At 38.9% G+C, this 24,600-nt stretch overlaps 4 protein-coding genes across 4 annotated transcripts; 3 read left to right on the forward strand and 1 right to left on the reverse strand.

Annotated features, from left to right (window-relative positions):
• Positions 1–573: 573 nt before the first annotated feature.
• LOC147866075 (pentatricopeptide repeat-containing protein At2g03380, mitochondrial-like) lies at positions 574–5,391 on the reverse strand. Its single transcript, XM_087316443.1, has 2 exons — positions 5,102–5,391; positions 574–4,853 (listed from the first exon to the last, which is right to left on the reverse strand). Exon 2 carries the CDS (start codon positions 4,065–4,067, stop codon positions 747–749), a length of 3,321 nt encoding a protein of 1,106 aa, XP_087172569.1. The 5' UTR covers positions 4,068–4,853; positions 5,102–5,391; the 3' UTR covers positions 574–746.
• A 3,735-nt stretch (positions 5,392–9,126) lies between these two features.
• Positions 9,127–12,256, forward strand: LOC147866076 (uncharacterized). The gene is made up of 2 exons (XM_087316445.1): positions 9,127–10,816; positions 11,046–12,256. The coding sequence occupies exons 1-2, from the start codon at positions 9,152–9,154 to the stop codon at positions 11,685–11,687; spliced, it is 2,307 nt and encodes a 768-aa protein (XP_087172571.1). The 5' UTR covers positions 9,127–9,151; the 3' UTR covers positions 11,688–12,256.
• LOC147866077 (pentatricopeptide repeat-containing protein At5g27110-like) lies at positions 12,127–16,341 on the forward strand. Its single transcript, XM_087316707.1, has 2 exons — positions 12,127–12,137; positions 13,758–16,341. The coding sequence occupies exons 1-2, from the start codon at positions 12,127–12,129 to the stop codon at positions 16,339–16,341; spliced, it is 2,595 nt and encodes an 864-aa protein (XP_087172833.1).
• A 2,386-nt stretch (positions 16,342–18,727) lies between these two features.
• Positions 18,728–24,024, forward strand: LOC147866078 (LIM domain protein). The gene is made up of 3 exons (XM_087316446.1): positions 18,728–21,587; positions 21,700–21,891; positions 22,550–24,024. Exons 1-3 carry the CDS (start codon positions 19,012–19,014, stop codon positions 23,214–23,216), a joined length of 3,435 nt encoding a protein of 1,144 aa, XP_087172572.1. The 5' UTR covers positions 18,728–19,011; the 3' UTR covers positions 23,217–24,024.
• The last annotated feature ends 576 nt before the right edge of the window (positions 24,025–24,600 follow it).

Below are 24,600 nucleotides of genomic sequence, written 5' to 3' on the forward strand. Positions count from 1 at the left end.
CTAAATGAATATTTTTCTCAAAATATTGAATAACATGACCCATCTTTATTTTGGCGTTTTACTTTTGCATGAGCTTAGTTTGTAAAGCAATTTGAGAGATTTGTCCTTGCGGTTAATAATATAAAGGCAATATTGTGAACTGTAAGGGTTATGAATCTGATGAATTTCATACCAAAGTATCTTCAATGTGAATTGTATAGTAATTATCCAACCTCTCTCCCACCCTGTCTACTTGATCCAGCAAATGCTATTGGTTGACCATTTTGAGTAGTGACACAGGCTGTTTATTTATTTTTATACGAACTGCTACAAAATTAACTTGAATGCAATGTGTGAACCAATCTTGTTCTTGAGTATCTTCATATCCAACATTGAACTTTCACCTTCGAAGCTCAAACCCACAGAAGACACCAAGATTATTTTGAGGAACACAACTCTATCAATAATGTTGTCTCATGTTTAAGCTTCTTGTGAGGTTGACATCTTTGGAATTTCCTTTCACTTAAATTCAGGAGCTGTGGCAACTATTCATGTCAGAGATATTTCAAAGCATTTTTTTTTTTATATTGAGATGAGGAAAGCCTCAATTTGAGGTTTAACCCCACCAAAGAATGTTAATTTACGAAATACAGTAACAAAAGTGGCTTCACACTACACATGGCTCCACTCTAGTATTCCCACACAAAGTTGGCTTTACTATGGGTTTTATTGGTACGTAAAAAAACTAAGACAACGAGTAGAACCATTTATGCTATCCCTTCAAAAGCAACATTACCATGCATTCTGCAATGTTGAATCAACGAAGTCCAACCTGCAGTGTTTGATTCCAATGGGAAAGTCACTAGGAGGTCTTTGGCATCACTCAAAAACCCTGCTCGCCCAAGGATATCCACCATGTGATTGCAATGCTCCATAGTTGTGCTTAAACCATGTTTTTGTGTAATGGAATTGAAGTGGATCCAACCTTGGTCAACCAAACCCATAGAGCTGCATGCTGATAGGATACAAGAAAATGTGACCTCATCTGGCATACAACCTTCTTGTTGCATATTGTGAAAATAGTGTATGAAGGTCTGATGCCCAGAATACCGGGAAAGACCAGATATCATGGTGGTCCATGTTATTACATTTCTATCGGGTAACATATCAAATACTTTACATGCAGCTTGTGGTTCTCCGCATTTTATGTACATGTTCATAAGAGCACTTCCAGTAGTAGTATCTTCATTGAAATTTTTCTCAATCATATGATGGTGAAGCTCTAATGCAACTGTCCTATCAGAACATGTTCTTAGAATGCTCAGGACTGTGAGTTGAGTTGGATCACATCCCTCACTCAGCATTTGGCCAAAAAGGCTATATGCCCATAGTTCTTTCTGCCCATTAGCAAGGCCTCCAATCATACAGCTCCATGTATCTTCATCTTTTATTGGGATGATGGCAAACAATCTGTATGCATCTTTGAGGCTGTTGCAGTTTATATACATGTCTAGAAGGGCATTTGCAATTCTTTTATTGGAAATGAAACCACTTTGTAAGATGTAGAAATGGATTAATCTGCCCTGATGCACCGCACCACCATGTGAACATGCTCTTAGCATGCACATGAATATCACTGCGTCTGGAGTTACACTACGTTGAAACATTTTCTCACAAAATAAAAGAGCCTTATCTTCAAGTGCGTGTTGGACATAACCTGAAATTATAACACTCCATGCCATTAAATCAGGGTTTGGAACTGCATTGAACATCCTCTCTGCAGCCTCCATGCTCCCACATTTAACATACATTTTTAGAAGTTTGTTGCTGAGACAAGATGTCAGGGTTAAATCACCCTCTCCAATAAGTGAATGAACAAGTTGTCCATGGAATAAATCCGAAGGGTCTACAAAGGCATTCAACAGACACACATATGTAATTTGGTTTGGACACAAGCCACTTTCTTGCATCTTTTGGAAGAGTACCAAACCCTTTTTCCTCTGGCCAGGATGACTACATGCTGCTGCTATCATTGCATTCCATGTCACTGCATCATGAATTGGCATTCCATTATACACATTTTTAGCATCATTGAAGCTTTGACACTTAAGATACATGTTGATGAGCGCATTACAAATCAGCAGGTTGCATTCAAACCCTTCTGTGGTAATAAGACCATGAACACACCAGCCGTGATCTAAGGATTGCTTTCTAGTACACACTATGATCATGTACAAATAAGTGACTACATTGAGCTCCAGATCAGTCGATTCCAACTCTTGCAAAAGCATAAGTGTCTCCTCCAAGTCACCATGATTCACATATCCACCAATCATTGCATTCCATGTCACTACATTCTTTTTAGGTAACGTGTTAAAGACATTACGTGCTTCAGATATTCTGCCACATTTCGCATACATGCTAATCAGGGTCGTTATAACACAAATTTTAGAATCATACCCATATATAATAGTGTGGGTATGCAATATATTCCCCTCTCGGAAGGTTTCTATGCAATTAGAAAATGCTTTGAGAATACCAATACATGTAGATTGGGTGAATTCCAGGACAGATTGTAGCATTTCTTGGAAAATCTGGACAGCTTTTTTATTGTTACCACTTTGTGCATAAGCTGTAATTATTTGAACCCAAGTGCCAGAATCATGCACAGCTAAGTTTCTGAACACCTCATGCATGGCATCAAGCCTACCATGTTTTATATACATGCTTATCAGGATATTTCCTAGAGTCAATTGCTGCTCAAATCCATTCTCAATTACATAACAATGTATGATTTTGGCATCTACAAGACTGCAGCATGACCTCAAAATGATAACATAGGTTGTCTGATTTGGCAATATGCACTCTTGCAGCATCTGGTAGAAGAAGCGAAAAGCAGTATTATTCTCCACAAAATGATAACAAACTTCCATCATTGAACTGAAGGACACAGCATCCTTACATGATAAACTATCGAAAACCTGATATGCATCAAGCATGCAGCTACCTTTTACATACATATTCATGAGGGAGTTTTGTATGCACGATTCAGTATCAAATTGACTTTCAATAATGTGTGCATGAATCTTTCTGCCTTGATCTACCATTGGCGCCTTAGAACATGCCTTTAAAATGCCAAGGAATGTAGCCAGACTGGCTTTTATTCCTTCTTGCTGCATTTGGTTAAAAACATGGAACGCCTTGTCAATCTGCTTATGTAATGTGTGCCCTAAAAGCAACGCATTGCACATTACTTCATTTCTCCTAGGCAATCGAATAAAAATCATCTCTGCGTTTTCTACACTCCCACATTTGCAATACATATCAATAAGGATGCTTTGCATGGATAAACCCGGCTCAATACCATTTTCTACAATGCATGCATGGACAACTTGGCCATGCTCTAAGTCTTCCATGTTGGAGCATGCCTTCAGTATAGAAACATAAGTGGCATTAGTTGGGTTTACAGAGCACTCTAACATTTTTGTGTATATCTCAAGAGCTTCCTCAAAACACCCTCCTTGGACATAGCCTGCAATCAATGCATTCCACGTTACAACATCTCGCTCAGCCAAGGCATTAAAAATTGATTTAGCATGTTCAAAGTCCCCATATTTAGCATACATGCTAATAAGGGAATTTGCAATGAATATATTTGAGGCAAACCCAACACTAATAACTTGTGCATGGATTTGTTTTCCTTGTATAGTTTCTGTACTCGTGCAAGCTTTAAGGACAGCAACCATTACATGACCATTTGGCTCTATGAGCGAATTTCTCATGATTTGAAATAGTTGAATTGCTTTGTCATTCAATCCATACTTAGTATGTGCTGTGATGATAGAATTCCAGGAGAAAGCATCAGGTTTATCCAGTTCATAGAAGACTTTAGTGGCATCCATTAAACTTCCACATGAAGAGAACATATGGATAAGAAGACTACACAGGAAAGAGTCCGCTGTAAGGCCCCCATTCACAATAAGGTGATACAGGTTCCTTCCGCCTGTTAAATCTTCCCTTTGGCTACACCTTTGGATCATGAGGAGAAGTATTTTCCTGGAAGGCAAGGTTGCCTGCCATGGCCCCATGGTCTTATGCAGCTGTTTATACTAGCTTTTCAGCCACTGCATCACATCTGTCATGCTTTCATAGCATACTTACCACATGGTCACCATATCAATACATTATAAAATACAACCATAGGATATATAACACATCCTGAACCTAGTCATCATATCAATACTTTCTACATCACAATTTCCATGTGACCATAGCATACATACCACATTCCATACCTGGTCACCATTCACACATACTACATTCCGTGATGATTATGGATGTACGTGAGGTTGACTGAGAATGATTCACTGAGAAGAAATGCATGCCATCATTTTCCATCACATCTTTCACTTGAATATGATAGAATACAGACCACATTCTGTACCTCAGCTTGCAAATGAAGTTTCGAAATAGAAAAGCATGGCCTCATACTAGTACATCATAACTTCCATATGATCATAGCAAACATACTACGTTCTGAAAAGATATCATGCCCATATCCAAACTTCTGTGTGATGATAGTATACATACCAGATTATGGGAAGATAATCATTCCATGATTCTACATCAAAACTCCAATGTGGTGACAATATACATCCCAGGTACTGAGAAGCTAATAACGCCATGATTCTATATAAAAAATTCCATGCAGTCACGACAAGCATATCAGGTTCTGAGAAGATAATCATGCCATGATTCTACGTAAAAACTTCCATTGATCATAGCATACGATCCAGAGGACATAACCATGCTAGCAATTTACATCACAATTCCATTGATCATAGCATACGATGCCGAGGAGATAACCATGCCACCTTTTTACATCACAATTTCCATGTGATCCTAGCATACGATCCCCAGGAGATAACCATGCCACCATTTTACATCACAATTTCCATGTCATCATAGCATACCATTCCGAGGAGATAACCATACCACCATTTTACATCACAATTTCCATGTGATCCTAGCATACGATCCCCAGGAGATAACCATGCCACCATTTTACATCACAATTTCCATGTCATCATAGCATACCATTCCGAGGAGATAACCATACCACCATTTTACATCACAATTTCCATGTCATCATAGCGTACATACCGCATGCTGAGAAGCTAACATGCCAGGATTCTACATCAAAACTTCCATGTGATCAGAACAAAACATACAAATTTGTGTACCTGGATTCCATATCAGAGGCATGGATGCTTCCATCATCAAAAATGATCCAGAATCCAGATGAGCTACCGGGTGGGAGAAAACCAGCTAATCGTTCTCCATCACAACCGATCATGTTGAAGAGGAAAGAATTGTTGCATTGCTGCTACATACGGTACCATGATAGAGAGAGTGTGTGATATGATGATGGGCATGGTGAATGGGCATGATGATGATGTATGTGATGATGACGATGGGATGGTGATGATGTATGTGATGATGATGATGATGGGCATGGTGAATGGGCAACATGATGATGATGGGCATGGTGGATGGGCATGATGATGATGATGATATGATGTATATGTTGTCGGTAAAAATGCCCATCGGAAGCCCATCGGTAAAAATGCACGATAAGTACTTTAATGCTCATACGAGCAACTGACAGTGACTCCTAAAAATATGCCTACGTACTAGGCTAGATTCGTAGGCCTCTAACGGCCTACCGGCTCTTGGTTCCGGATACCATCCGGACACCAATCCGGCTTTGGCTTATTCAGCCAATCCGGATCGGGTTGAGCTTGTCCGCTCAACACCTTCCATAAGACTAGATATCACAGTTGATGTCTTGACCTCTTTAGATCAAGGACCTCATTGACTTTGTAGATGTCTCCATCCTTCAATTCCATCACAGAACGTCACTTAGGTTAGTGGGCCAAGAATCAAGGACTCAAAAGTAATTTTCCAAGAACATTGTGTGATTTACATCATGCATCCGAAAGAGCATGGGGAGGTTTAGTTGGAAAGTCAATGGATTAATTTACTCCAGAATACAAAAGTTGACACCTTCCTACGAGTGAAATAATTGGATGTCAGCTTCACCTTGAACAACTAACACCAACAATTGTAAAGACATATGTTTCAACCTTGTCTTCCCTAATTTAGGACCTCAATGGTTCCTCAACGTTTTCATATGCATACATGGATTTCCATGACACTATCTCTTAACTTATTTTATACCTCGAATGTTAGAGGAAGGGATCCGAAAGAAGAGAAATTTGCCTCACAAATTGAGTCTTGATAATGTCGTAAGATGTTGTAATGAAGGGGACAACCAATTCCCTTTATATGGCCCAACACCCTAGGCTCCTAGACCCCCATGTGTTCCTGCGTATCATACATAGGTTCTTATGGGTTTTTTGTGTGTAAGTTATGTGATCATCTACCTTGTTGACATGTATGAGTGAGTTGTTGAACTTTAACTTGCGCGCACACATGCCCCAACACATTGCCTTAGGAGTGTGTCGTTGAGCTTGTAATCTCAATGGTCGTTTGTCATATAAGTAACACAAAGGGAGTATTTTTTAGTCCCAATCTTCATCAAGCATTTGGTTAATATTACTTCTTTATGCACGTGTTAGTACTCCCATGAGTCTTAAGTCTTGAAGAGCATTAACACTTAGTTGAACTCACTCAGACAAATGAGTTGTTGAGGTAGCATCATGGCATCATCGCCCAAGTATGAAGTTATGCAATGAAAACCTAATGGAGAGTGATTATCACTTACTTCTCATATGCTCAACAAATAAGGTAATTCACGATAAATATGATGATTTGTTAGACATTGTGGTCATTTTCGTATCATACCCCAATGTTCATCAAGAAGGACGAACACATATGTGCATGCATTATTTTCACATAGAGAGTTTTTACTACAAAATAGTAATACCTCTTCCTCGGAAGGAATCATGTACAAGATTCTATGTTATATATAGCTCCATATGTCAAATTTGGCCTATTCGTGGTTGACTGGAAGTTTATTATATTCTATTCTATTTTGTTGTGCACTTTTGATGGGATGTTAGTGCTTTTCAAATCTTGCTTCACATTGTTGAAGACATTTGTAAAGAGAGTGACACGCTAATAAATGTAGTGAAACCCAAATTTGTGATGGCTAAGACAAAGTAGTTGTAAGTTTAACCTAGTCTCACTTGCAAGATGAAAGTTATCAAATCTATGGGCTCTTTGAAGTACTTGGGCATTGATGTCCTTGTCAACCACAAGTGAGAAAGTTGGGCAAGCTACCACGTAATTGAATGTGAATGCAAAAGTCGATATCTTAGGAGGTGGAAAACAATGATTAGACATTTCAATGTATTGGTAATCCAAATCTTTGTTATATGGTGTGGAGGCATGTGAAAGAAGCACTCCCCGTTCTAGATACAAAATATGTTTCTATAACGCTACTTTGGGGTCAAGACAACACACCATACTTGGTGATGCACCTTGAAACAAGGTAAGGCTCATCAAATTAGCGGGTTTGATCTAATTCCAACTAGTATGTGGGTAAATAAAAAGACATGGAGGCACATCTCCTACCAATCCAAGATTTGGATGCTAGCAACAAAACATAAAAGACAATAAAAGCAATATTCTCTCTTCTAGTTGGGCACGTGACATATGCAAGTTGTTTAAGAAATGGAATGGGAAAACACTACTTCAGCTACAAACCGATGGTATGATAATGTCGCAAATGGAATCATGCCTTACTATTTGCAATCTGGAAGCAAATGGAATGATGATGCAAGTAATAACAACTTCCAATACTAGTAAACTCACAATAAACCCATTTTGTAGGGATGCCTACCAAGATATGATGGAATGCATCCAAGCACATATTCTCCCACCACGTCATTTGATGCAAGAGAAATCACTATCCTCTACGATTGTAGTCAACAGATTGATTAAGCAAAGAATAACAATTTCCAATACTACCAAACTTACAATAAACCCATTTTGTTGAGATGCCTACCAAAATATGATGGAATGCATCCAAGCACATATTCTCCCACCATATCATTTGACATGAGAGAAATCACTATCCTCTACAATTGTAAGTCATCATCTTGAAATCAAGAATGGAGCTTAACGAAGACATGCTCGCGCAAAACCTCATGTCTTCCCTAATAGGAAGATCAAGGATGACGAGCATCGCACAATATGAGTTAAAGCATTGATCTCCCACCATAACTTACTTATCATGTGCGCCAACCTCGCACAACTTGTCCAAGTTCAAAACACCAACACATGCTCTCTCAGGCACACATGCATACTCCTCGCCCGAGCATAACAATAATCATAGAAACATACACACTCTCGGGCACCGATTGTGCCTCACACGCATTTAGCCAAACGACTTACAAAGGGGCTATACACAAACACGTCACTTTTCCCTGCGAGCTTGAAATGCACGCCTTCCCCAAAATTGGAACCACCTAACGAGTATTTTAAACAGCAAAGCATGATGATTTGGCATGTTCACCAAACAGGTTCTTCATGCATGCATGAAGGCCTTCATGATGATGAAAACCGCATCTCGCCACACTGACATGCTAGCTCAGGGAAAGATTTCTAGCCCCCACGCACATTTACTAACTCAACAAGGCCAAGAACAATAGGGGGGTTTCCAAGATGGGGGTTTGTCCGGTTGCTGGGATTGGCTCTCTGTTTGGGTTCCGAGAGTTTTCACACTTAAGGGTGTTTCGGGCCCGGGGGGACACGATTAAATAGAAACACGGGACGCACAATACCATATTGTCGTGTCCTTTGGGCATGGGCATGAATCATGACCATGGAATGCTATTCCCTTCATATATGAGTTTAGAGAAAAATGACAAAGAAATGAACAGAAAAATACTCCTCTATCTATCTATCTATCTATCTATCTCCATATAACTAAAATTAGAACTAAAAAAAGGAAAAACCAGAGAAACACAAAGTGGAACCAGAGAAATAACAAAGAGAGCCATGGAATCATCAGCAATGATAATTGCATCGAGTTTTTAGTATGTTTCTTTCCTTTTCTTTTAATCTGAGCAGAGCACCGACTTGAATCAAAAAAAAGGAAGAGAAGAACGGGAAATTGGAAGAGGAGGAGCTTGCACTTGCAGCCATGGAAAATGTGGAAGAAGAGTTTTCTGATGCAGAAGAGGGCTTTGAACGTAGGCTTTTTGATAAGTCCCATCTAGCCCTTCATCTTGCTTTGTCTCTTGTCTTCCTGAAGCGATCGAAACACCGTAGATTCCTTCCTTCTGCTGTTGGATTGCCTCCTCTCTTCATCAAATCTCGAGAAAAATCTTCATCGTCATCATTATTGAAGAGGAAGGCGAAGAATCGATCTTCGTTCATCACCGATGCTGTGAATCCTTCAGGTATGGAAGAAATCCCTTCTTTGATTCAAGGTAGCAGTTCTCTGAGAAGAAGAATTAGGGCAAGGTCTGTGAGTGATCCCTCAGAAAGCCATACCATAAAAGCCGATTCCTCTTCTTTGAATGGAAATGATTTTGATTTTGAAGACGGGTCTTTGCCATATCCAAGAAGATCACGTGTACTAACAAATCTGAAGAATTTGGATGAAAATAATGAAGAAACCATTGATAGATTTATCGCATTCTCCAGTGAAGATCCTAATGAATTATGGGTTGATGATATTGGAGAATTTTCTGATGAAAGCAATGTTTCATCACTAAGCTCTGTGAATAGGGACCCTCATCTTCTTCATCATCCAAGGAGGCCTTATTTGTCTTTTATTGAAGAAGAAATTGAATCTCAAAAGGGTTCGATAGATGAGAATGAATGTCAAAGCAATAATCATGCAAGAAGGCATTATGTGGCTTTAAGCAACAAAGAAACTGAATCTAATAAGGATCATATAGATGAGAATGAATATCAAAGGAATGAACATCTTCCAAGGAGACATCATATGTCTTTTAGCAACGAAGAAAGTGAATTTAAGAAGCAAGATCATATAGAAAGGAATGATATTCAAAGGAATGTACATACTCCAAGGAGACATTATACGATGTCTCAAAGCGATGAAGATAGTGGATCTCGAAAGGGATTTGTAGAGGATGAATATACTGCCAAAAACTTATTACTTGAGAATGAATCTGAATTAGAAGTAGAAGGTAAGGAAATGGTTGAATCAGAAGGATTTAAAGATGGAGCCACATACCGAATCTCTCAAGATGATATGTCAAATAGTCTTCTTTTATGGCCAGTCGGGTTAGCTGTAAGAACAATTGGATTCCAAATCCGATTAATCATACAAGTCATCTTGTTAATTGGGTCAATATTCAATTGGTGCAATTCATTTGCATCAAAACGAGTTCAGGAGACGATTGAAGCCAAAGAGAGAGCGAAAAAAGCTTTGAATCAGAAAGTATCAATGATAGTCAGGGTTCCACCAAAGGTTGCAGAGAACGGAAGCATACTGTTAAAAAAAGCAGGATGGGGCTGTTTAGCAGCAACATATGTATGTATTCTGTTGAGCATGCTCTTGTTTCCAGCACTTGTCTTGGATTATGTCTTTTTGAATAGGGTTGTGGAGGAACCAATCAGTATTAGAGAACCTTTGCACTTTGATTATACTCTCAATAACCCTGCTGCATATGTTTCTTTGGCTACTTCACAAACCTCTCAGATCTCTAGTAATGGAAAGTCAGTGGTTCTGCATCCTCAATATTTTAGGGCAATTCCAACTTCTCATAAGGTTCATATCACTGTCATTCTCACTTTGCCAGAATCGGATTATAATCGGAATCTCGGGATGTTTCAGGTACATTTTGTTTTAGTGTCTTTATGTATTTCTTTTCAATTTTATATCTATTTATTTGTAGATGGTTTGGAAATTGAATATCTTTATGTGCAATAAAAATATAAATTTCATGTGATTTTCAGCTATGAAAATTAGAGCTCGTTTGATTTTCATTTTGGTTTTATTTTTGTGATTCCATTTTGTTTTCGGTTTTATATTTCAGTTAAAAAAGATGTTTTTCTTTTTGCAGTTAACTGCCGAGCTTCTGTCAGAAAGTGGTGAATGCATCAAATCATTGAGCAGGCCATGCATGCTAAGGTTTCACAGCGAGCCGATTCGATGGCTGAAAACTCTCTTATTAGGCCTACCATCATTAGTGGGGATTGGGAGTGAATCACAGACACACACGATCAAATTGACCGAGTTTGGGCACCAACATATACCGATTGCTGCTGTGAAGATACTTTTACAATCCAAAGCTGGAATGCCATTGGGCCATGGGATCCCCGAGATCTACTTTGCAAATGTCCATATAGAATCGAAACTCCCTTGGTTGAAGAATCTCGTTCGGAGTTGGAAATGGACATTCTATATATGGATGGGTTTGATGCTTTACATTATTGAAGTTGTCATGGTCCTATGTTGTTGTCGACGTGCCCTTGTGCCCAAAAGCTGGGTCGGGAGCACACCTAGGACCGCATCCGAGTCTGAAACCGAAGATGGACAGGGTGGCATGTCATCATCGGAGGCTGGTGAAGTAAGATTCTTGCCCAATAGGCAATTCCGAAGCCGGCATGTTCTCTTAGATGATGAGATGCCCATTGCTAGTGTGAAATCGAATGATCTAGCAGCACGCAAATTAAAGAAGAAGGGTCAACAGCAAGATAGATAATGTTTTCTATGGATCCCTCTTCTATTTGAAGAGGATAAGAGTGAACCTGGCTGAAAGAAAAACACAAAACATCTATATATTAGAACCGTCCGTGACCTCTCGCAATTCAGCTTTTGCTCAAAACTTTAGATTGGTTTGTATAAATTGTGAATCACATTGCCTTGCCTTGGGGATTTCTCGAGGGATGGGCAACAAAATCGTGTTGATGAATAAAAATCTGCCACGAGACGGTTTTCTAATTATATTTAGCTTTTCGTGCAAAAGATGAGATGCATAAGTAACAGCCTTGTTATCCAACCCATACTTCTAACCCTTTGTGAAAAATGCTTAACCAGGTGTATTTTCCCCTTCTTTATTTATTTTTCTTAATCAGAGTCTGGATTTGTGGACACTAGGGAAAGTTCCTTGTTGGGTTTTGCTATAGATCGCCTTTGAACAAATGGTTGCAAGGTAAGCGCAAAGTGTACATTGGAGTTGTTACTGCACCAAATAATGTATATATAAATGTGTTCAACACAATTTTTTGTAACTAGATTATTAGAACTTTGGGTCAATTCTTTTGTGACTTCTTTTCATGTTCTTTTTACACCAAATAAACGCTACAAGTTTGCCGTGGATATAATAAGGGATAATTAGGATGATTAAGCTTGAAATCATTGATAGCTTTCTTTATTCCATGTGTGTAAGTTATGCATGTACATCTCATAAAACTTAGTTTGGTGAAGATAACTTAACTCTTCCACCTTGGAGTTCTTTGTGTAGACATGTGGTAAGATAGTAGAAATTCAATGTTGAAAATAACAACAGCGTAGGATACTACGTTCATGGTCATCGCGTAAATTGTGTCCATAGTAAAAAAATGTTAAGTAGTGGTAATTAGTTTCTTTCTCACACGAAATGGGTGCAAAAATACAAAAATGATGAGTCAATGGTCCCCACATGATTTGTGCAAAGGTAGTAAAAACCTCTGAGTAGGTTGTATCACATGGAAACGACACAAAATGGATTTGACATTTTATTGTGCATGTGACATGCAAACGCACCTCTCCAATCCTCTAAAATGAGTGAGGTGCCCACTATATGTAAATTAAATCTCAATAAGTAATGGCTAATATGTAATAGTGGTGGTGAAAAGCATCAAGTCCTCTGTTGAATAAGATGTGGTTGCTTCCTCAAAAACAAGCGCACCTAGAGACTAAGTGGGAAAGGAAGAAGCAAAGATACAAGTAGCCACTCTTAAGAAAAGTGGCCTTTGTTCGTGTTCAAGGGACAACACAATCTCGAGAAAACAAAAGAAACAATAGGAATTCATGTTATAATATATACATGTTTTGGTTTCTTGCCCTATCCTTTTGGTCATTATATGACCAATGGATTCGTAGCTTACCATATTATATGTTGGTCTAATGTTCCAGTTGCTTTGTCTAGTGCATCACATGGATTGGATTGAATGTCGTTGGAAACATAAAATACCAAGCATGATGAATAAGGTTTCTCCAAGGTTCATTTATTAGGCAAACGGCAAGTGCATCACGTGGATTGGATTGAATGCCATTGAAAACATAAAATACCAAGCATGGTGAATGAATTTTCTCCGATGTTCTTTTACCAGGCAAATGGCAAGTGCATCGCATGGATTGGATCGAATGTCATTGAAAACATAAAATACCAAGCATGATGAATGAGTTTTCTCAAAGGTTCTTTTTCCAGGCAAATGGCAAGTGCATCGCATGGATTGGATCGAATGTCATTGAAAACATAAAATACCAAGCATGATGAATGAGTTTTCTCTGAGGCTCTTTTACCAGGCAAATGGCAAGTGTATTGTTAACACTATTGTTTGTTGTATGGAGTCTATTCTAGTGACATTCAGTCAAATTTACGTTCAATCGTCTGGCAGTGGACATGTGAATTCTTCGGTGAAGACACATTAGGCACAAGAAACCCATCAACATAATTTAGCCTAAATATAGGTATATAAACAGAAAAAGGCATTTTTCTGAGGAGAATCAGGGGATGATTCCTTGTAAGATTTATTTCCATGGAGCATTCCTGTTATGCTGTTTAAAGGAAGCAGGGGACCAGCAGCAGACCAGAGGAGATTGGAGAAACATCCAAGGGTTCCAGATGGCTACAGAAGGCTCTGGAAACCCTAGAAATCGCCCATTACAGGCAACAGGGCTCTCTCGTATCCAAGGGTGCTCTATACTCTGTTCTCCAAGGATGCATAAAGCACAAAAACCTCCTCCTTGGCAGAAGAGCTTATCTCTTATCAATAAGCTCCGGTATACCCTCTCTTCCCCTCCTGGAAGACCTTTTCATCAGGGTTTTCTCAATATGCGGGAGCTTTCAGGAAGCAAAACAGGTGTTTTTCAGGTCTCATAACCCTAATTTGTATGCATGGCATGCCATCGTATCAGCTCACATTATGCACGGTGATGATCATGGTGCTCTCGTGCTATGTGGGTGGATGTTAGATCTAGAGATAGAGCCAGATAGGGTCATGTTGATGACAATGATGAAGGCATGTAGCAACATAGGATGTATAGACATGTGCAGAATTGTCCACAATATCATCATTAGAAGAGATATCGGGTCCAAAAACACCATCGGAAGTTGCCTCATTGATATGTATGCGAAATGTGGTAGCTTGGCTGAAGCCCAAAGGGTGTTCGACAGGTTGCCCAGTGTCAAGAATGTGGTCGTATGGGGGTCGTTGATTGCCTCCTATGTTAATGTTGGGCTTGGAAAGATTGCCCTCAACCACTTCAAAGAAATGACATCAGTTGGGATATGTCCTGACAAATTCATACTCTCAAGTGTTGCAAAAGCTTGTGGGATCATGGAGTCCTCTTGGAAAGGAAATATGGTTCATTGTCATGTCATAGAAAGTAGGTTGGAATCTGATGTTATTGTTGGGACGTCTTTGATAGATATGTATGGTAAATGTAAAAGCATGCAAGATGCCTGTTGTGTGTTCAACAATTTACTGAACAAGAATGTCACTTCATGGAATGCATTGATTGCCGCATACATAGGTCATGGATATGGTCTCGAAGCACTTCAGCTTTTTGAGAAAATGGAATGCAGTTGTATTAAAGCAAACAAAATCACATTCCTGAATGTCATGAAGGCAAGTGGCTCTATAATGGCCTTCATTGAGGGTCAATTAGTACATGATCGAGTAATAAAAAACGGTTTGGAATCAGTTACAGAGCTTCAGAACGCTTTAGTGGATATGTACGCCAAATGTGGAAGTCTGCATGACATGTATAGGATATTCAATCACATGTCAATGACTGACACGACATCGTGGAACATGTTGATTGCGGGAAATCTTCATGCTGGCCATGATTTTGCGGCTCTTTCTGTTTTCCAAGTGATGGAAGAAAAGGGTATAGAGAAGAACGAGTTCACGTTGTCTTGTGCCTTGAAAGCCTGCAGCCAAAGTATAAGTACAATTGAGGTAGGGAGAATTATACACAACCAAGTCATTTGCTCCGGGCTTCAATTCGATGTAGTTACTGAGAGCTCTCTAGTTCTCATGTATGCCAAATTTGGAAATCTACAAGAGGCTCATCAAATCCTCAAAAATATGGTATTTATCGATGTGATTGCTTGGAATGGGCTTATATCAGGATATGTTTACCATGACCAGAGTATAGAAGCTCTTCAGTTAATGGAGGAAATGCAAAAGAATGGTGTAAGTCCGAACGTTGTGACATTTGCAAGCATTTTGAAAGCATGTACAAGAATGGATTCTGCATTATATGGGAGATTTATGCACGATGAATCAGTTAGGTGCTCATTTGAGACCAATGAGGTTGTCATCAACAGCCTTATCGACATGTATGCCAATTTTGGATGCTTAAAGGAGGCTCTGGATTTATTCCATAGACTCCATAGACCCAACTTGATAACATGGAATGCGATGATTAATGGGTGTGTCCAACATGATGAAGGTCTCATAGCTCTTGAGCTGTTTGAGAGAATGCATATAGAGGGGATATACGCAGACTATGTAACATATGTGTGTGTCCTACAAGCGTGCACTAGCATTGGGTCAGTAGCTCTAGGCAGGATGATCCATGATCATATTCTTCGGGATGGGCTTGAGACTTCTACTAGCGTAGGAACCGCCCTTGTGGACATGTATGCAAGTTGTGGAAGCCTCAAAGAGGCTCATATTTTGCTTGATATGTTACCCACTCGAGATGTGGTGTCGTGGAGTGCATTAATTGGTGGATATGCTTACTCTGGTCATTATAATCATGTTGTTGGATGCCTTAAAGACATGGTGCAGGACGGCATAGAACCAGATGGTCCGATGTATTATAGTATTCTAGTGGCATGTTGTCACTCGGGGCAAGTAGAAGAAGGCTATCGGCATTTCAAGTGTATGACAGATAAGTATGGGTTAATACCTACTCTCGATCACTTCCATTGCATCACAAGCCTGCTCAGCAGTGCAGGGCAGTTAGATGAGTGCAAAAAGCTGCTTGAAACCATGCCCAATGCAGCTGAGATGTGTGGCTGGGTTTCTTTGCTCAATGCATGCAAGACACACAAGAGTTTTGAGGTAGGGAGAGAATGTTTCGCCCAAATCCTCATCAAATCTCCTAGTGCCCTCGAATATTGCCACACTTTTTCTTGATGCTTTGAAGGTATAATTCCATTGATCCCTCTAAGAAAATCATTATACATTCACAGTTACAAAACGTTGCCCTAATTTATTAGTTTTAGGGTTCACTGTCCTTTCTGAAATTGCCAAAAATGTACAATATGGCATTGATTCATTGAATATATCCTCTTATATTATTGTTAAGTTAACCTTAACAACAATGATTCTGAACACTAGGTGAACCCTTGCTAGACATCTAGGCAAAAAATATCAAATGTAACTCTCTTACATTCAATTTAAACAAGGTATTACTACAATTATATTTGAGGAAAATGTAAAGACAGTGATGGTGAAGATTTGAATGCATGATTAGGGGAAGTGTAATAAGTCGTAAGATGAGAGTAAGAATTGGTAACTACCATGTTTAACTAAAGTCTAAGACCCATTAAAAAAAAAACTTATGGGAATTGCCATCATGGCTATTATCATGAAAGCTCTATAAATATAGGTGATGTATATGGCTTTCAGAATTTTTGATAAAAAAAACTATATGATCTCATTAGCAGGGAGTGCTACAAAAACATGTATTCAAAGGCTTAACAAAAAGTCATGCACTATCTCGTATGAAGTTGCCAACTTGAAAAATGGTACACAAAGCCTTTTACGCCCTTGTCCCATATTGTCATCTTCATCATCGTTTGGATGACACTTATCGTCTTTAGTATTTTCACACAATCAATGCTCGTTTGGATAATCCTAGTCTGAGTGATGGCAAGATCAATACTTGTGGGAAGTTGTAGATTTCCAACCCTCATAAAAACTCTATATTAATGACATTTGTCCTCACGTCATATGCATTTGACACCTTGTGTGGTTGGAAATTAACCAACAATGGCGATCTACACTCGGCAACGGGATTCCAAGCAGACAAACTATGGACTCTATGCATATACCAAGACTTTGATGAACTTATGCCCTAGGCATATACCAAGACTCTGACAAACATAATACCCTATGCATATACCAAGACTTTGATGAACTTATGCCCTAGGCATATACCAAGACTCTGACAAACGTAATACCCTATGCATATACCAAGACTTTGACAAACTATACCCTATGTATACATATACCAAAAGACTTTGACGAACTCATACCCAATGCATATATACCAACAAAAGTGTGATACCATATGTTCCAAGGCCTAGAGTGGATTTCTACATGTGAAAAGGTGGTATTGAGTGCTAAGCAGATGTTACCCGAGGCTAAGGAGCCCTATTCCCAACCCATGGAGCTAGTAGTATCAGGCGAACCAAGAGACACTTCATATGTACATATTTTGGTTGGAAAACAAAGCATGAAACACGTAAAAAGGTTGGGTTTGAACTAAACCGTGAAACCGCAACTTAATGGTTTAAATAGTTCGGTTCGGTTTGAGCCTTTATTAGTTTAATAGTTGATGGTTTAGGATTGACACTCGATAATTCCCTTAAAATTTCTTTTAAACATTTTAAGCCTAATTTCGATATTTTAAGAAAAATCTTTAAATTTTGAAATATTGAAAGTTTGTAAATTTTGAAAATAAAAATGTGAACTTTTTGAATTTTGACCTAACTTGAAAACCAAAACCGAAGCGCGGTTTTAATGGTTTAAAGGTTTGAAAATCTCTAAAAACTATTTGGTTTGAGCTTGAATTTTTAGTAACGGTTTGGTTTTAAAACGGTTTTGTGGTTTGTTTTAAGTTTCAAACTTTTTTAACGGTTTGAGTTCGACAGTCTCGAACCAAACCAAACCGTTGCCGATTGCTAGACACAATATGTGTATGTATGTATGTTGTCGTGTGTGTGTGTGTGTGTGTTGGCCGTGTCCTCTCGGGTTTTCACCCACCCCCATCGACCCCTTGGGTTTTACGTGTTTTTGGGATGTTACTTGTCCGCCCTAGTCTGAAACCGGACAAACTCTTGGGTCCCTCCCCCCCCCCCCTCCTCTTCTTCCCGCCATTCTTATTCCTCTAATTTCAAAAATATGAAGAAAAACACACAGTCGCCATCGCCATCGCCATCGCCATAGCTATCTCCACAGTCACTCAGAGTTCAGAGATCAGAAGTCCTGGAGATCGAAGATTCAGAAGGCAAACAGATCGGAGATCAGAAGCCCTGCCGATCGAAGATTCAGAAGTTAAGCAGATCAGAGATCAGAAGCCCTGGAGATCGAAGTTTCAGAAGGCAAGCAGATCGGAGATCAGAAGTTCAGGAGATCGGTGATCAGAAGGTCAGGGAGATTGAAGATCAGAAGTGCAGGAGATCGGAGATCAGAAGTGCAGGAGACCAGGAGATCAGAAGGCAAGGATATCGGTCAGGTATACCCGTCACCGCCAGTCACATCCGAATGCGGTGCTGCTCTTTCTTGCGTTAGATGCTCTCGCGTAACGGATCCTAAAGAAACTGTGGCAGCAAGAGGGACGGCCGTCACCGTGCAGAGCGGCGCAGGCTTCCTCTCAGAGAAGATCTTCGGAAAGAAAGAGAGAAACGAAGGGAAGAAGATGAAGACGTCCGCGTTTTCTGTGAACGAGCCTCGATCTCCCTGCGGAACGAAAGAGTGAAGCGGAAGCGAGGCATATAGAAAGAGAATAAAGGGGAAGGCCATTCCATATATAGAGAAACCGAAAGAGAAGAAATTGGAAGTTCGTATCTGCCTCAGAAGATGTCCATTGTTGCTTCCGTGAAGGAAATTGAGCGGTTGGTTGTGGTGATAGACATCCACGCTTGGCTTTCTTACCCTAATCCATCGGACCTATCACTTCTTCTTCAACAAACAGTTAGAAAACTCCTTCTTTCTGTATCTCCATTCTGTCGCTGGGGATTTAAACTCTTCGATTCTTCACTTTCCCCATTCTCTTCTCGATGTAAGATTAAGAAATTGTTGGGAAGCTGGGCGATTTCTACAAGATTTGATTCCGTTCTTCCAGGGGGGGATAATTCTCCTTCTCTTCCAGAAGTTCTCTCTCAGTTCTGCTCAGCTCTTAACTGTCTTCATGCAGAGCTTCAGAAGAATGCAAACAAAGACATAAATTCACAACACGAAGCTTCTGTAGAGGTTTCTAAGGCTACTTATGTCGCTTCTTCTCTACAAGAGCTCATTGTCGACTGTGTTTGGAATCCATTTCTTCATTCTTTTGAAGATATTTCTGCTTCAGCTTTTTCTTCTAGTGACAATGATGCCATTGCTGCTGTACAGACTAATTCTAACTTGGTAATCTTTATCTCTACTTTACCTTCCTCTCGTGTAGATCTCAACCATTTCCTTGGTCTTAAATCTTCTTCTCAAGAAACAGATTTTTTGTCATCATTCTCGTCCACTTTCAAGAAAGTGAGAGAATCATTCTTTTCAAATAACATCCATGTCTGTTGGATCGATATACCTATGAATATTTCGACTCTCGACAATCCTCAAGGGATTATATGCAATGAATCAACGTATTGTAAATATCAGCTAAGCATCTTATTAGATCACTTAGGATGGTCTTTCTCATCTTTAGATGTATTATTTAATGGACTTAGGTTATTGCCATTTTCTGTACTGTGGAATGGCCTCGCACATCCATGGTTCCACTATTGTACTAAAAAAGCTTCATTTGGACCTTATAAACTTTGTATGCAAGTCAGAGATGTGAAGAATAAGCCGATCAATACAACATTATGCAAGATAGAATGCATCCCAATTGGAGGCAAACATCTCGAGAACAAATTATACCGCAGTGTTCTTCGGATTTCCTCTACAATACCTAAAAAAGTCTTAAATTTTGCCTTGAATTCTGCTCTTTCACAAGCCATTTTGAAGCCTCATGTCCCTGAGAAGGCAAAGTTTGAAAGTTTTGAGGGTATGGTTGAGGATGAGAATGATAGGAATTCTCTTGGTGATCATGTATTGGGGCAGATTCAGAGAGAAGGACACTCATTTGAGGTTGGAAAACCGATATGGCAACTGTTTCTGGTGTATTTAGCTCGTGAAGAAATCATTGCAACAGTCGACTTACGTGTAAATGGAACATCATATTTTGCCATTATTGAACCTCTTACTCTTCATCTTGGTTTGCTAAGAGTTTTCGATAAAAAACTTGCTTTTGACTCATTGGGGTGTTTATCCAAAGATACATCAAGCAATCTACAAGAGAAGTTTGTGTTTGCTATCAATGAAGGTGAAGATAGTAGGCCAGATTCAGAGTTTAATTCTGCAATATCTGTTGAGATTCCTTCTCAGGAAACTCAAATCATGAAGAATTGTGAAGCTATCCAAGCTACATATGCAACAATTCAATCTGCAGTCAAAAGGAAACTCCCTCCTCCTCTTGGCCATTCCTCTCAAGAACAAGATAGTAGTGGATGTAGTAATGGAAGGAAAAGAGTGAGGCCATCTTGTCCTGTGAGGACTGATGAAACTTCCCATCCAATGAGACTGGAAGACTTGTATTTGAAGGGTAATAAAAGGTCCAAGACCTTGAAGGCTTTTAGCTGCTGGATAAAGCAAACCAAGCAAGCCTTGAATTCAATGTCTTCTTTCAATGAAAAATGTACTGAGGACGTAATCTGTAGTAAGTTAATTATTGAAGATACAAGCTGTAATCAGCCACTTATTCAAGATGTTAACTGTAATCAGCTACCTATTGAGAATGTAAAATGTATCAAGCTATCAAGCGATATTCCAAATCAATCAGAAGGTCAGCATGCTTTGCTATGCACAAAGACGGAAGATAATGAATCTGGCTTCAATGTCTATGAGCATTTTGATACGGGCAAAGAAGTATGTGATTCCATTGAAGTAAGCAGAGACAATAATTCTCTAGATTGCACAGTCTTTGTTGAATCGCAAGTTACACAAGATACTTTTAAACCTTCATCCATGGAAGAGGAGGGTTCTCATCACGATGATCTGGATTTAGATGATGCCATGGCCTATATTGCATCTTTAGAGCAGAAAATTGCTGATTGTCTTTCTTCTACTGAGATTGACCTTCATTGTTTCTGCCAACGTGTGATTAAGGATGCTCACAATGCATTCTCTGTTGTGTTAGGAAAAGGTTCAGAAATTGAAACTACAAGGAAAGGATTTGTTTCGAAAGAAAGAATTGCTGAGAGTTTAAATCAGTCTCTCCTACAAAATCCCAAAAAACTGGCTTTCAAATATAAGAATTGTAAACCTCCAAGGTCTGACTCTATAGAAGCGAGATTTGAACTGGATGATGGACATTACACATACACATCAGAGGAGAAACTAAGAGAGTATCCTAATTGTTCTTGTTCTGATTAAATGGCGATGATTAAATTTAGTTGGAGATTTTCCTAACACTTTGTCATGAAATGTAGGTTTCCTTAACTATCTCTATCGCTGCAGATATGAATTACAGATTCTTTTTAGAATGGAGATTATTGCTCTTATTCTAGAATCCCCTGAAATGAGTGATTTAGTGCGTTCACTTGTGGATGGTATCTGTAGACTTTTGGAGAATATTCAGTTCAATCTTCCCGGGGGTGTTTTGGAAGGAGAAAGCCTTTTTGACTTCAGTAACAATGCCATCAAGGAGAGGTATGTATATTCATCTTTTCTGGATGTTTTTTTTCCTTATTGACTGTATTTACTCGAGAATAATAAAGGATTACATTCACGATTGTAAACTTCATAATTTGGGTGTGAATTGTACCCAAAGTTTTGAAGCCCTTTTGAGTTGGTTTTTCATATTTCGATCTAATAAAATGCCCTCTAGTTTGATTGAATATGTTTAGTGTCTATCAAGTACCTTAGAATACATACTAGTTATAACAAGCTATATGAAGCCATATATAACCGTTCTTTTTGTACTGATCATTTGAAAACAGCCAAGTGTTTCTAGGAAACCATTTTTCTGATTTTGAGTTGTATCCCAATCTCGAAAGCTAAATTTCCCAAGGGATCCTTAATGTCCTGACAATTTGAAAAAATGGCTTCAAGAGTTGCTATTCATTCGTAAATTTCGGTCATGAGATTAAAGAGTATTGTAACTTATATGATTAAATTTAAGGTATTGATCATATCATAAAATTTAAGTCCTTACATATCATAAATATACCGTACATGTGACATAACCTCCTTTGTTATTGTATCAAGCTACGGTTCATTTTGATCAAGGTTCTGCATTGGTTTTGTTACCAATAGTGCCATACTCTACTTCTTTGTAATCTCAGCTCCTGTTGCATATGATTCTCAGGTATCATGAAAGATTGCCTACCATAGTAGACAATATATACATGACAATGGAGTTCAATGGTCACGATGATTTATCTGATGGTGCAAAGGATACGAGTGAGTTAATTCCCTCAGGCAGTGATGCACCTATCTCCATGGGGACAGAAGAGGACAGCTTCAGCAATTCAGATAACCCGTATGATTCTTGTTCTCGAGGAAGAAAGCTGCAAAATCATTCAACTGAAACCTCATTGCAGAGGAGGGCGTTATTTAGAGGTCAATATAGAGGTGTAACTGGACTAAATTTAGCTGAGCAAGAGTTGCGGCTTGCTGAAGCTAAGAGAGAGAGATCCAAGAGATTTTCACATTTTGCAAGCTCTTCTAGAGACTTGCTGAGGGTAACAGTGGTTCCGAAGAACAATGTTAATGTGAAAAAGCAAGGTAAAATAAGCTCTAGGTCGGTTAAATCACATAGATCTAAGAAGGATTGTGATAGAGATCAGGTCATCCTGCAAACACCTTTCCAGTCAGAAAAGAAATCAGGGTCTCAGAGACATCGTAGATCTAACAAAGAGATTCGTGATGACACTGAGGTGATCTTGCAGACACCGTTCCAAACATCAGCGAAATCACTGCTAGGTAAAGATCAAGCCTCATTAGCAGCAGTGAAGAAGAAACTTCTTGTTTGAGCAATTCTGATCAAAGAGGAATTCTCACTATAAATGAATGGAACTGTTAAGATGAGGAATCAGAAGAAAGTATTTCCATCCATCCATCAATCTCAGTGCAGTGAGGGATAGTCTACTTGTTGGAGCTTTGAAAGGGAGAAATTCCCAAAACAGAAATTAATGGAAGCTAAGAAGACATCCATCCATCAATAGCAGTGGAGAAGGAATCACATGACCCCACGCTCCTTGTTTGAGAAAGAAATATTTCCCCAACAAGAGATGAGAAGAACTGTTTTATGGAAATGCATTGTTTTTGTTGATGGGTTCCTTTCATGGTTTGATAACACATTCAGTGAGCAAACCATGTTCTTTCAATTGAACCAACCATGTTGTGGGATGAATCATTTTATATGGATCAACTTTGTTTCTTAGAAACCATCCCCAAAAAGAATTAAAGCAAATTCACAAAACTGTGTTAGGGTTTCCTGCAAGAACAATGCACTATATTGTGGAGGTAAGTAATAAGACAGTGATATAGACTTGTGTGAGACATTGCTAAGTTGCTTTTCTACCCATACAATGTTAAGCTGCTACTTGTCTTTGAAGTTTCAGTAAGTCAAATTTTGTGTGATTCTAGCCAGATTTAGAAGTTCATGTCCTAGTATCAAGTAATGTGCATTAAATTTTGTCAAACCTTGTCATGCTCATTGTGGGTTTCTTGAATTTTAAGTTGATTTAGGAACGATTGTAAATAAACAGTGCCATCTATTGCAATTAGCGCTATTCATTTGCTTGAATGGCTTTCAAACAATCGTCCATTGGCATTCATTCATAACATGAGTATTGATATGCATGTGATTAAAATATGCACTCTCAATTTACATAAAATCATTGTTCAATATAAGGCTTGTCAAGCTAGATTTTGAGACAAATTTGCTGTGATCTTCCTATGTCTCACTAAAAATCTCCAAAGTTAAAGATGGAGATGAAAACCTTATGCTTCTTAACACCAACACATCATTGTAAACATGAGGGGTGCATGCAAAGGCTGAAAATCAATGGAGATCAAAATTTCATCTCCTAAATAAATGGGGATCAAAATTTATGATTGTCATTGTGTCAACACCAAAACATTCAAGGGGACTTCCTAAACACAAGGGAGATCTCCAAAATGGTAAAAAGTTAAAATTCCCCTCACAATGTGGGCTCTCAAAAGTTTATGGGGACATAATGCTCTTTATAGGTAGCACAATCAATACGATGGTATGATTACTTTGAAGCGAGAGCTAGTATAATATGAGGCCCTCTTAACATGTCGTGCTAGTTTATACGGTTTAGTGGCGGGACAATATAACACAAAGATGAAGCTTTATGAAAGACGCAGAGCTCCTTATGTTGCATAAGC

This window comes from Azolla caroliniana, unplaced genomic scaffold, assembly GCF_043228905.1.
Source record: "Azolla caroliniana isolate FFs.n. ecotype wild unplaced genomic scaffold, voAzoCaro1.0.p SCAF_3, whole genome shotgun sequence".
NCBI lineage: Eukaryota > Viridiplantae > Streptophyta > Polypodiopsida > Salviniales > Salviniaceae > Azolla > Azolla caroliniana.